The sequence below is a fragment of the Oryzias melastigma genome, linkage group LG10, assembly GCF_002922805.2.
Source record: "Oryzias melastigma strain HK-1 linkage group LG10, ASM292280v2, whole genome shotgun sequence".
Taxonomy (NCBI): domain Eukaryota; kingdom Metazoa; phylum Chordata; class Actinopteri; order Beloniformes; family Adrianichthyidae; genus Oryzias; species Oryzias melastigma.
The window spans coordinates 14,537,925-14,549,553 of record NC_050521.1 but is presented as its reverse complement, the minus strand read 5'-3'; the positions used below and the strand labels follow the sequence as shown (position 1 = coordinate 14,549,553).

General features: G+C 39.2%; 2 protein-coding genes across 7 annotated transcripts in view; both read left to right on the top strand.

Annotated features, from left to right (window-relative positions):
• The window catches only part of LOC112153550 (protocadherin alpha-C2), a 192,133-nt gene that overhangs the window by 45,081 nt on the left and 135,423 nt on the right, over positions 1-11,629 (top strand). Inside the window, exon 1 of one of the 6 annotated variants that reach the window (XM_036213973.1) lies at positions 235-3,149. The exons of the other annotated variants lie outside the window; for them this stretch is intronic. Within the exon in view, the coding sequence (XP_036069866.1) occupies positions 789-3,149 (2,361 nt within the window). The 5' untranslated portion in view covers positions 235-788. Of the gene's footprint in view, positions 1-234; positions 3,150-11,629 lie in introns of those variants that run through there. 6 annotated transcript variants of the gene reach the window in all.
• On the top strand, positions 5,567-8,108 carry LOC112153668 (protocadherin alpha-3-like). The gene has a single exon (XM_024284034.2). It carries the CDS (start codon positions 5,709-5,711, stop codon positions 8,091-8,093), a length of 2,385 nt encoding a protein of 794 aa, XP_024139802.1. The 5' UTR covers positions 5,567-5,708; the 3' UTR covers positions 8,094-8,108.

Genomic DNA, 11,629 nt, shown 5'->3' with positions numbered 1-11,629 from the left:
CCAAAAACATGCTTCATAGGTTAATTGGTGACTCTAAATTGTCCCTAGGTGTGAATGTGAGAGTGAATGTGAATGTGAATGTGAATGTGTGTGTGATTGAGGCCCTGCGACAGACTGGCGACCTGTCCAGGGTGTACCCCGCCTTCGCCCTTCAGTAGCCGGGTTGGGCTCCGGCACCCCCGCGACCCTGAAAAGGGACAAAGCGGTCAGGAAGATGGATGGATGGATGGAGGATCATGCCTTTATTTTCACAGTTGTGAATGTTCTTTGAATCATTGTTGCTTGATGAGAAATCGTCGCTGTCAGTGGTTCTGAAACTCTGTTGCTGTCTCCTCTCCATTCTGCATTAACACAGTGTAACTTTGTTGTTTACTGGTTGAATGGGGGTTGGGGATCACGACCTGTTAATTGTTTTAAATGTTGCAAATCTAAAGTAATATGCATTTAAAGTTAAGATGTCTATTTATTCTTCTCTTATATTATTATTTACTATATACTTTTCCCATAAATCCTCACGCTCTTGCACAGTTTTTGGACGCTAGGTGCCAGTCTATCATATCCTATTAGCTGCATCTTCTCCTCTTTTTTTCACTACGCCCATCCTCTCTCGCGTCATTTCAATGAGACGTTGTATTAGCTCGCTGTTAGATTCAGCAGTGTTGTCGTAAAATACGCCTTGCGCAGAAACTGGCTTCTTTTTACCCACGGGTGCGGTGGAAAAATCTTCTTTAATTTAACTTAAAAAACACGTTGAATCTTTTGTTATTGAGGTTGCTGAAGTTGACGCCATGGAACAAAGGAGAGCTCGGTCGTGGAGCAGGAGAACAAAGTGGATTGTATTCGTGGTTCTTTCTTCCTCGCTTTGGAGCTGCGCGTCAGGACAAATCAGATATTCGATCCACGAGGAGGTTCGAAGGGGAACTGTGGTCGGAAACCTTGCCAAGGATTTAGGTATGGACAAGATCACGCTGAGAGAACGCGGAGTCCGAGTCGTTGACGGATCCGAAACATCTCCGTTTAAGATAAATCAGGATGACGGACTGCTGTACGTAAATGAAAAACTCGATCGGGAGGAAATGTGTGACCGCAGCAAGGATTGCGTCATTGATGTAAAAACCGTGCTGGAAAACCCGCTGGAGGTCCATTATGTTGCTGTGGAGATTGTGGATGTAAATGACCACACACCGAGCTTCCCGGAAGAAGAAAATGTCTTAGAAATTCCTGAATCTGTGCTACCAGGTGCAAAATTTCAGTTAAAAGCTGCGCGTGACGCCGATATCGGCTCATTTTCTGTTCAACATTATAAACTGAGTCAGAATGATTACTTTCGATTGGAAGTTAAAGATCGAGGTGAGAATCGTAAAACACCCAGTTTAGTCCTCCAAAAACCGCTGGACAGAGAGACAGCAAAGAGTCACGTTTTACTTTTAACAGCCTTTGATGGAGGTAAACCTCCGAGATCAGGAAACATGACCATCATTGTCAACGTTTCTGATGTTAATGATAATCCTCCAGTTTTTAGTCAGGATTCATATGTTGTTCATCTGAAAGAAAATTCTCCTGTTGGAACAACTGTGATCCAAGTAACTGCGACAGATTTGGATGAAGGATCAAATGGAGAAGTTGTTTATTCTTTTGGAAATGACATAGATCCAAAAGTAAAAGAAACATTTGACTTGAATTTCAATACTGGCATAATAACTGTAATTGGGCTAATTGATTTTGAACAGAATGATAGATATGAAATTGATATTCAAGCGTCTGATAAAGGAGTGGCACCGTTAAAAGCTGAAAAGATTGTGAATATTGTTATTTTAGATGTAAATGATAACGCTCCAGTTATTAAAGTAACCTCTTTTTCACGCGCGCTCCCGGAGGACTCTAAACCAGGCACTACAGTAGCTTTGATCAGTATCAAAGACTCTGATTCTGGTATCAATGGAAAAGTTCTGTGCTCCATAAACCAGAACCTTCCTTTTACAATGAACCCATCTTCACAGAATGACATGTACTCTCTAGTAACTAAACAAGTTTTAGATCGTGAACAGCAGACTCAGTATGAAGTGATGATTGTAGCTAAAGATGCAGGAGAACCGTCCTTGTCATCACAGAAAAGCATCACAGTTGTTGTTTCTGATGTGAATGATAACATCCCCACATTCTCACAGAATCCCATTAACTTCTACATAAAGGAGAATAACAGTCCAGGAAAAACAATTCTATCAGTTACAGCCCATGACAGTGATGACGGCAGCAACGCTCTTATTTCATATTCAATTTTGAGAGAGAAAGATGGAGATAATCTGTTTACATCATTTCTGAATGTAAACTCTGAAAGTGGAGAAGTTTCAGCTCTGAAAAGTTTTGACTTTGAAAGCGTGAAAACGTTCCAGTTCCACGTTGTTGCCACAGATTCTGGAAGTCCTCCTCTGAGCAGCAACGTGACAGTGAACGTGTTCATTCTGGATCAGAACGACAACGCTCCAGTCATCCTGTATCCAGTCAGCTCCAACGGTTCTGCTGAAGGGGTGGAGGAGATTCCCCGCAACGTGAACGCAGGACACTTGGTGACTAAAGTGCGAGCCTATGACGCTGATATAGGATATAACGGCTGGCTGCTGTTCTCACTGCAGCAAGTGACTGACCACAGTCTCTTTGCTTTGGACCGCTATACAGGACAGATCCGAACTCTCCGCTCGTTCACAGAGACAGACGAGGCTGAACACAAACTGCTCATCCTGGTCAAAGACAATGGCAACGTTTCCCTCTCAGCAACAGCTACTGTCATTGTCAAACTTGTGGAGCCCAAAGAGGCTTTTGCAGCTTCTGATGTTCAAAGTGCAGCAGCGGAGGATGAAGACAGTCACGTGACTTTCTACCTCATCATCACTTTGGGCTCCGTTTCCCTGCTGTTTCTCATCAGCATCATCGTGCTGATTGCAATGCAGTGCTCCAAGTCCACAGACTATACTTCCAAATATCTGCCAGAGCCCAATTATGATGGAACACTGTGTCACAGCATCCAGTACAGATCTGGAGACAAACGCTACATGTTAGTGGGACCCAGAATGAGTGTTGGATCTACCATAGTTCCTGGAAGTCACGCAAACACACTTGTGCTTCCTGACAGGAGGAAAACTTCAGATGAGGTAGGATTACTTTTGAAAATTGCTTAAGGTGATCTTTCTTGCAAATGTATTTATTTAGGCGTTCTCGCTGCTGATTTTAAAGCCATCATTGTTGCTGAAGTCACACAAACAACTTTCTGTTTATGACAGGAGGAATTATGTATAAAAGTTCAAATGGATTTGCAAATTTTGCAACTTGCACTGTATTTCTCGAGCTCTAAATAGCTTTTTGTGGTGTTCGATGATTTGAGATCTGGTTTTTTAAATTGGCTTTAAACTCTGCATTGTCATTTTAAGTTTTATGTAAGTGTTTTATCTTTGGAAAAGGAGCATTATGAGGAATCTTTCAGAAGTGTTCTTTCATAGTTTATAATCTCCTAGTATAAACTTAATCCATACATTTTTTGTTTAAATTTTGTAACTCTTTGTAAACAAAAATGAACATTCTTATTCCTACCTTATGCCTTTCTGCATCTCGTTTCATACACACCACTGCTTACATTGCACTTCCAAGCCAAGTACTATCAGACTCTGCATCTGCAGCAGCGAAGTTTAAACACACTAACAACTCACCCACACAGGGGGTGTGCTAAGAGAAGTAGTTGACCACTTGAGATAACAAAAAGGAAAATCTTCTGTATCACTTTTGGCCATGTGCCTGTTTCTATGAGAGACATTGGTGTGGTCCAGCGAGCTGAAGGTAAACTAATTTGCTGTCTAGCTTAAGTTGTTGAATGTGAAACTTTAATATTACAAATTTAAAAATGTATTTCTTTATTTTGCTGAGCTCAATCTTCTTCCAGATAAAAGACGGGGGTTCAACAATAGGGAGATATGTTGGTAACGTTTTGGAAAAAAAAGTCAAACGTGTGAATTTTGAGCCCAGTCTCAGTAAAATGCGTACATATGCCACGATTTGGGAAGTACCGTGTATAATATACGCCAAAACCGGTTTTTGCGTGCATATAATACGCGCGGTCCTAAACATGTTAAAGTCTGTTTTCCACGTTTGACACGTCCCCTGGTGGAGCCGTGAGCATCCCAGACAGCCCCACAAACGAACAATGTGCTTTTCTAACCCTAACCATAACCGTAATCCTAACCTTAACCAGGAACGACGTCATTTAGAAAAGAGCCGGAGGATTTCTGACCACGTGATCAAAACGAAACCTAAAAAGCCGTTTATATTGTACGCCGGCGCAACCTATCCTCTACCATTGCGTATCATATGCACGCAAAAAGCGTGTTTGGCGTATATTATAGACGGTATTTCAGAGTGCAAAGTCGTGGCATATGTACGCATTTTACTGCGACCGGGTTGGAATTTTACCCAAACATAAGATTGTTTTAAAGCGTGGTTAATCAATACATATAAAATGCATGAACATGTATTTAGACAAACAATACATACAATTTGAATCATATTACAAAGATAATAGTTCTGGGTTTTTTGTCTATTTCAGGTAGAGGTATTGAAAGTTTTTTTTTAGCATATAGTTAGGCCTACCTACAAATATTCATTTAGCAGCACATTTTTAAAGGCTTATATTTCTGTTTAGTTTTGTTTTACTTTATTTTGATTCTTTTTTTATAATTTTATAACCGACTCTCTTCATAACTATCTTTGTTTTGTCTTATTTTAGATTTTAGAATTCGATTTTAAGATATTGAAACTGTCCTTGGTTCTGAAATTGTCACAAAATACATCACAGGTTCTAAATAAGCTTTTCTAAATCAAAATACATTAATCACTTCTGCACTATATTTAAATAATTATCAAAAGATCACATTGTGTGAAATTTTTAATTTGTGCTGAATGAAAATGTGGTTAGCACTGTACTGACTCCCTGCAAAAAGACCCCATTAACCCCAGCTATATAGGACTGTCTGTCTGGAGGTTATAATTTCTCCTTGTACGTGCTGTGGGGTTTCTCTGGATATTACATGTTCATCATAAAGTCCAAAAATTGTTTACATGTTTACTGGTGTCTCACAATTTGTCCTTTAGGTGTGAATCTGATAGATTGTGTGGTTGTCTGTCTTGTCACGCAGAAATTTAATGCACTAATGAGCCATTCAGGTTGTCTCCTGCTTTTGCCCAACAGTGGCGATATAAGCTTAATTAACTGCGTGACTCAACATAATTTTATGATCATTTGGAAAATATATGCATTTAAAATATAACATTAAATTCCATCTTCTCAGATGTGAGAAAAAAAACTCATTTCTTCATTTATGACTGATCAAAAACGGCCATCTTAAATCAATCATAATGAAATAATGGAGAAATACATTTGATGAATGTATAGCATTTTTTTATGTATATATAAGACATTACCTTGTGTGAAATACGCAATCTAACGCTTGGTGTCACTGGAATTCAACAAATCCGCACCGTATCTGTCAGTAACGTCAGAGTGGACGGTGGAGCGGCTGTGTTAGAGACAGAGACACAGAGACAGAGACCGTGAAAACCAGAACGAGTAAAGGATATTTTTCTCTAAATGATATCTTCCAGAACGCATGATAGTGTTAATTTGCTGACTGGATTGTAAATTGGGATTTCTTTGATGGACTGTGATGAATCAGCGCTCCGACATGGAACAAAGAGGACGCAACGCGCGGCAGCAGCGACGGGGTTGTTTTGTCTTTGTTATTCTGACCGTTTTCTGGAGCGGAGCTTTTGCGCAGATCAGATATTCTGTCTCTGAAGAGGTTCAAGGTGGAACTGTGGTTGGAAATATAGCGAAGGATTTGGGACTTGACAAGAATGCACTGAAGCTCAGAGGATATCGCATCGTTGCAGATTCATCCGAGCCGCTGTTTGAAGTGAATCAAAGCGATGGAAATCTGTATCTGAGAAAGAAAATAGACCGAGAGGAGGTTTGTGAAAAGAGCTCTCCCTGTTTGATCAACTTAAAAACCGTGTTAGAGAACCCGCTAGAGATTCATTCTGTAACTGTTGAAATCCTTGATATTAATGATCACGCTCCTGTTTTTATGGAGAAAGAGAAACGACTGGAAATATTCGAATCGGTTCTTCCTGGGGCGAGGTTTCAGCTACAGGCTGCGCAGGACCCCGATGTGGGTCAGTTCTCTATTCAGCAATATAAACTCAGCCAGAACGAACATTTTAGAGTAGAAGTGAAAGATAGAGGAGAGGATGGTAAGGTTCCGTTTTTAGTGCTGCAGAAGCAGCTAGACAGAGAAACAACAGAGAAACATAAACTGCGTCTAACAGCCGTTGATGGAGGCAAACCTGCGAAATCTGGAAACATAGAAATAATTGTGGATGTACTTGATATTAATGACAACTCTCCAGTGTTTACTAAAGAAACCTATTCTGCTACAATTAAGGAAAATATTCCAATTGGGACTATAGTGATTCAAGTCAATGCAACAGATTTAGACAAAGGAGCAAACGGAGAAATAATTTATTCATTTGGTAATGAAGTTAAATCTAAAATCACTGAACTCTTCAGTATTAATGAAAATACTGGTGAAATTACAGTAAAAGGTCAGATTGATTTTGAGAAAAGCAAAAGTTATGAAATTGATGTTCAGGCTTCAGATAGGGGGCATGCTCCTTTAACAACTGACAAAAGTATTAAAATAAACGTGATTGATGTTAATGACAATCCTCCTGAGATTGAGGTGACGTCATTCTCCAACTCAATCAAAGAGGATTCCAAAATAGGAACTACAGTGGCACTAATCAGCGTCCGTGATTCTGACTCTGGAATTAATGGAAAAGTGATTTGTACAATTAAACAAGACGTTCCTTTTACTTTGTCTCCATCTTTACAAGAAAACATGTTTGCTGTTGTGAGCATGTCACAGTTAGACAGAGAGATCAGACCTCATTATGACGTAACAATCATTGCAAAAGACTCAGGAGATCCTTCGTTTACTGTTGAAAAGACCATCAACGTTGTAGTTTCTGATGTCAATGACAACTTTCCAGAGTTTTCAATGGCTCCATATACTTTTTACATCAGTGAGAACAACATTCCTGGAGCTTCAGTTTTTTCAGTGAAAGCCTTTGACCGAGACGATGGGGATAATGCACTAGTTTCATATGGAATCCTAAGAGAAATGAACAGCGACAACAAGCTGTCTTCATTTTTAAGCATCAACTCAGAAACAGGAGAAATTTCAGCTCTGAAAAGCTTTGACTTTGAAAGTGTGAAAACGTTCCAGTTCCACGTTGTTGCCACAGATTCTGGAAGTCCTCCTCTGAGCAGCAACGTGACAGTGAACGTGTTCATTCTGGATCAGAACGACAACGCTCCAGTCATCCTGTATCCAGTCAGCTCCAACGGTTCTGCTGAAGGGGTGGAGGAGATTCCCCGCAACGTGAACGCAGGACACTTGGTGACTAAAGTGCGAGCCTATGACGCTGATATAGGATATAACGGCTGGCTGCTGTTCTCACTGCAGCAAGTGACTGACCACAGTCTCTTTGCTTTGGACCGCTATACAGGACAGATCCGAACTCTCCGCTCGTTCACAGAGACAGACGAGGCTGAACACAAACTGCTCATCCTGGTCAAAGACAATGGCAACGTTTCCCTCTCAGCAACAGCTACTGTCATTGTCAAACTTGTGGAGCCCAAAGAGGCTTTTGCAGCTTCTGATGTTCAAAGTGCAGCAGCGGAGGATGAAGACAGTCACGTGACTTTCTACCTCATCATCACTTTGGGCTCCGTTTCCCTGCTGTTTCTCATCAGCATCATCGTGCTGATTGCAATGCAGTGCTCCAAGTCCACAGACTATACTTCCAAATATCTGCCAGAGCCCAATTATGATGGAACACTGTGTCACAGCATCCAGTACAGATCTGGAGACAAACGCTACATGTTAGTGGGACCCAGAATGAGTGTTGGATCTACCATAGTTCCTGGAAGTCACGCAAACACACTTGTGCTTCCTGATAGGAGGAAAACTTCAGATGAGGTAGGATGACTTTTGAAAATTGCTTAAGGTGATCTTTCTTGCAAATGTATTCATTAAGGCGTTCTCATGTATCTGCTGATTTTGAAACCATCATTGTTGCTGAAGTCATACAAACATATGTATGTTCATGACGAGGAATTCCATACAGGAGTTCAAACGGCTTTGCAAATTTTGCAACTTGCACTGCTTTTCTCGAGCTCTAAATAGATTTTTCTGGGTTTGATGATTTGAGATCTTGTTTTTTAATTGGCCCCTTTTAAGCTCTGCATTGTCTATTTACATTTTTGTTTTATCTTTGAAAAAAAGAGCATTATATGAAGAATCTTTCATAAGTGTTCTTTCATAGTTTATTGTCTTTTTGTATAAACTTAATCAATACATTTTTTGTTTAAATTTTGTAACTTTTTGTAAACAAAGATTAGCATTCCTATTCCTCTTTTATGATTTTCTGCATCTCGTTTCATACACACCAATGCTTACATTACACTTTCAAGCCATTTGGAATCAGACTTGGCATCTGCAGCAGCAAGGTTCAACACACTAACAACTCATCCACACAGGGGTGTGTGCAAAGAGAAGTAGTTAACCACTTAAGAGAACTAAAAAAAGGAGACTTTGGTATCACTTTTGGCCACTCTGTCTGTTTCTTATGAGAGACATTGGTCTGGTCCAGCATGCTGAATGTTAACTAATTTGCCTAATAACCCAAGTTCTTGAATTGGAAACTTTATTAAAAATTGAAAAGCTTACAATATGTTATTTATTTATTTATTTATTTATTTTTTGCTTCGCTCAATCTTCTGCCCCAAAAAAAAAAGCCTGGGGCAAAATAAAAGGGACATATGTTGGTAACGTTTTGGCAAAAAAGTCTAATCTGTAGTGAATTTTACCCAAACATATGATTGTTTTTCAGTGTGATTAAGGGAAACATATGCAAAGTATAAACATGTATTTATACATACAATAAATACAGAATAAATCATATTGCCAATATGATAGATCTGGGTTTTTGGCTCATTTCAGATAAAAGAATTGAAAGTTGTATAAAAAAAAGTAACCAACAAGTATAAATTTAGCAGTGCTATTCTTAAAGGGTTATATTTATTTTTTTGTTTTACCTCATTTAGATTGTTTAAATATTGTATAACTGAATCTTTAAAGAACCATTATTGTTTTAATTATTTTATTTTGCTCTTGAGATTTACATTTTGAAATATTGGAACTGTCCTTGGTTCTGTAGTGTTCAAAAAGACTACACGGGTTCTTGAAAGGCTTCTTAAAACAAAAACAAACTAAATAAATACATCACTTCTGCACTATGTTTAGCTAATTATCAAAATATCAATTTGTGTGAAATATGTTATTTGTGCTTAATGAAAATGCTGTTAGCACTGTACTGACTCCCTGCAAAAAGACCCTTTTACATCCCACCTAAAGGTCCTGTCTGTCTGGAGGTTATCATTTCTCCTTCTATATGCTGTGGGGTTTCTCTGGATATTTCTGCTGCATCATATAGACGCAAAAATGTTCACAGGTTTACTAGTGTGTAAACGTTTGTCCTTCAGGTTTAAATCTTTAAGTTTGCGTGGTTGTCTGTCTTGTCACTGCAATTAATGGACCAACAAGCCATTCAGGTTGTCTCTTGCTTTTGCCAAATACTTGCGATATAAGCTTTAGTAACTTCGTGATCCAACATATTTTTAAGATAATTTGGAAAACATACGCATTGAAATTATAAACTTCAATTCCATCTTCTAAGACGTGAGGGAAAAAATACATTTCTGCATTTATGACTGATCAAAAACGGCCCTCTTAAATTAATTATAATGAAATAATGCAGAACAAAATGTGATGAGTGTATAGCATTTTTTTTTTAATAAAAGGCATAACCTTGTGTGAAATACACAATCTAACGCTTGGTGTCACTGGAATTCAAGAAATGCACATCGTATCTGTGCGTAACGCCAGAGTGGACGGTGGGGCGGCTGTGTTACTCATAAAGCAAGACCGAGAAAACCAGAACGAGTAAAGGATCTTTTTCCTTCTCTAAATGATATCGTCGAGAACGGATCTGAGTGGTGCGTTGCTGACTGGATTGTAAATTTGGATTTCTTTGATGGACTGTGATGAATCAGCGCTCCGTCATGGAACAAAGAGGACGCAACGCGCGGCAGCAGCGACGGGGTTGTTTTGTCTTTGTTATTCTGACCGTTTTCTGGAGCGGAGCTTTTGCGCAGATCAGATATTCTGTCTCTGAAGAGGTTCAAGGTGGAACTGTGGTTGGAAATATAGCGAAGGATTTAGGACTTGACAAGAATGCACTGAAGCTCAGAGGATATCGCATCGTTGCAGATTCATCCGAGCCGCTTTTTGAAGTGAATCAAAGCGATGGAAATCTGTATCTGAAAAAGAAAATAGACCGAGAGGAGGTTTGTGAAAAGAGCTCTCCGTGTTTGATCAACCTAAAAACCGTGTTGGAAAACCCGCTAGAGATTCATTCTGTATCCGTTGAAATCCTTGATATTAATGATCACGCTCCTGTTTTTATGGAGAAAGAGAAACGACTGGAAATATCAGAGTCTGCTCTTCCAGGGGTGAAGTTACAATTACAGGCGGCGCAGGATCCCGATGTGGGTCTGTTCTCTATTCAGCAATATAAACTCAGCCAGAACGATCATTTCAGAGTAGAAGTCAAAGATAGAGGAGAGGATGGCAAGGTTCCGTTTTTAGTCCTGCAGAAGCAGCTAGACAGAGAAACAACAGAGAAACATAAACTGCGTCTAACAGCCATTGATGGAGGCAAACCTGCGAAATCTGGAAACATAGAAATAATTGTGGATGTACTTGATGTTAATGACAACTCTCCAGTGTTCACTAAAGAAACATATTCTGCTACAATTAAGGAAAATATTCCGATTGGGACTGTGGTGATTCAGGTTAATGCAACAGATTTAGACAAAGGAGCAAACGGGGAAATCGTTTTTTCAATTGGTAAAGATGTTAAATCAAAAATAAAAGAACTGTTTACTATGAATGAAAATACTGGTGAAATTACAGTAAAAGGTCAGATTGACTATGAAAAAAGTAAAAGTTATGAAATTGATATTCAGGCTTCAGATAAAGGACCAGTTTCTCTTATGAGTGACAAAAGTGTCAAAATAAACGTGATTGATGTTAATGACAATCCTCCTGAGATTGAGGTGACGTCATTCTCCAACTCAATCAAAGAGGATTCCAAAATAGGAACTACAGTGGCACTAATCAGCGTCCGTGATTCTGACTCTGGAATTAATGGAAAAGTGATTTGTACAATTAAACAAGACGTTCCTTTTACTTTGTCTCCATCTTTACAAGAAAACATGTTTGCTGTTGTGAGCATGTCACAGTTAGACAGAGAGATTAGACCTCATTATGACGTAACAATCATTGCAAAAGACTCAGGAGATCCTTCATTTATTGTTGAAAAGACCATCAACGTTGTAGTTTCTGATGTCAATGACAACTTTCCAGAGTTTTCAATGGGTCCATATACTTTTTACATCAGT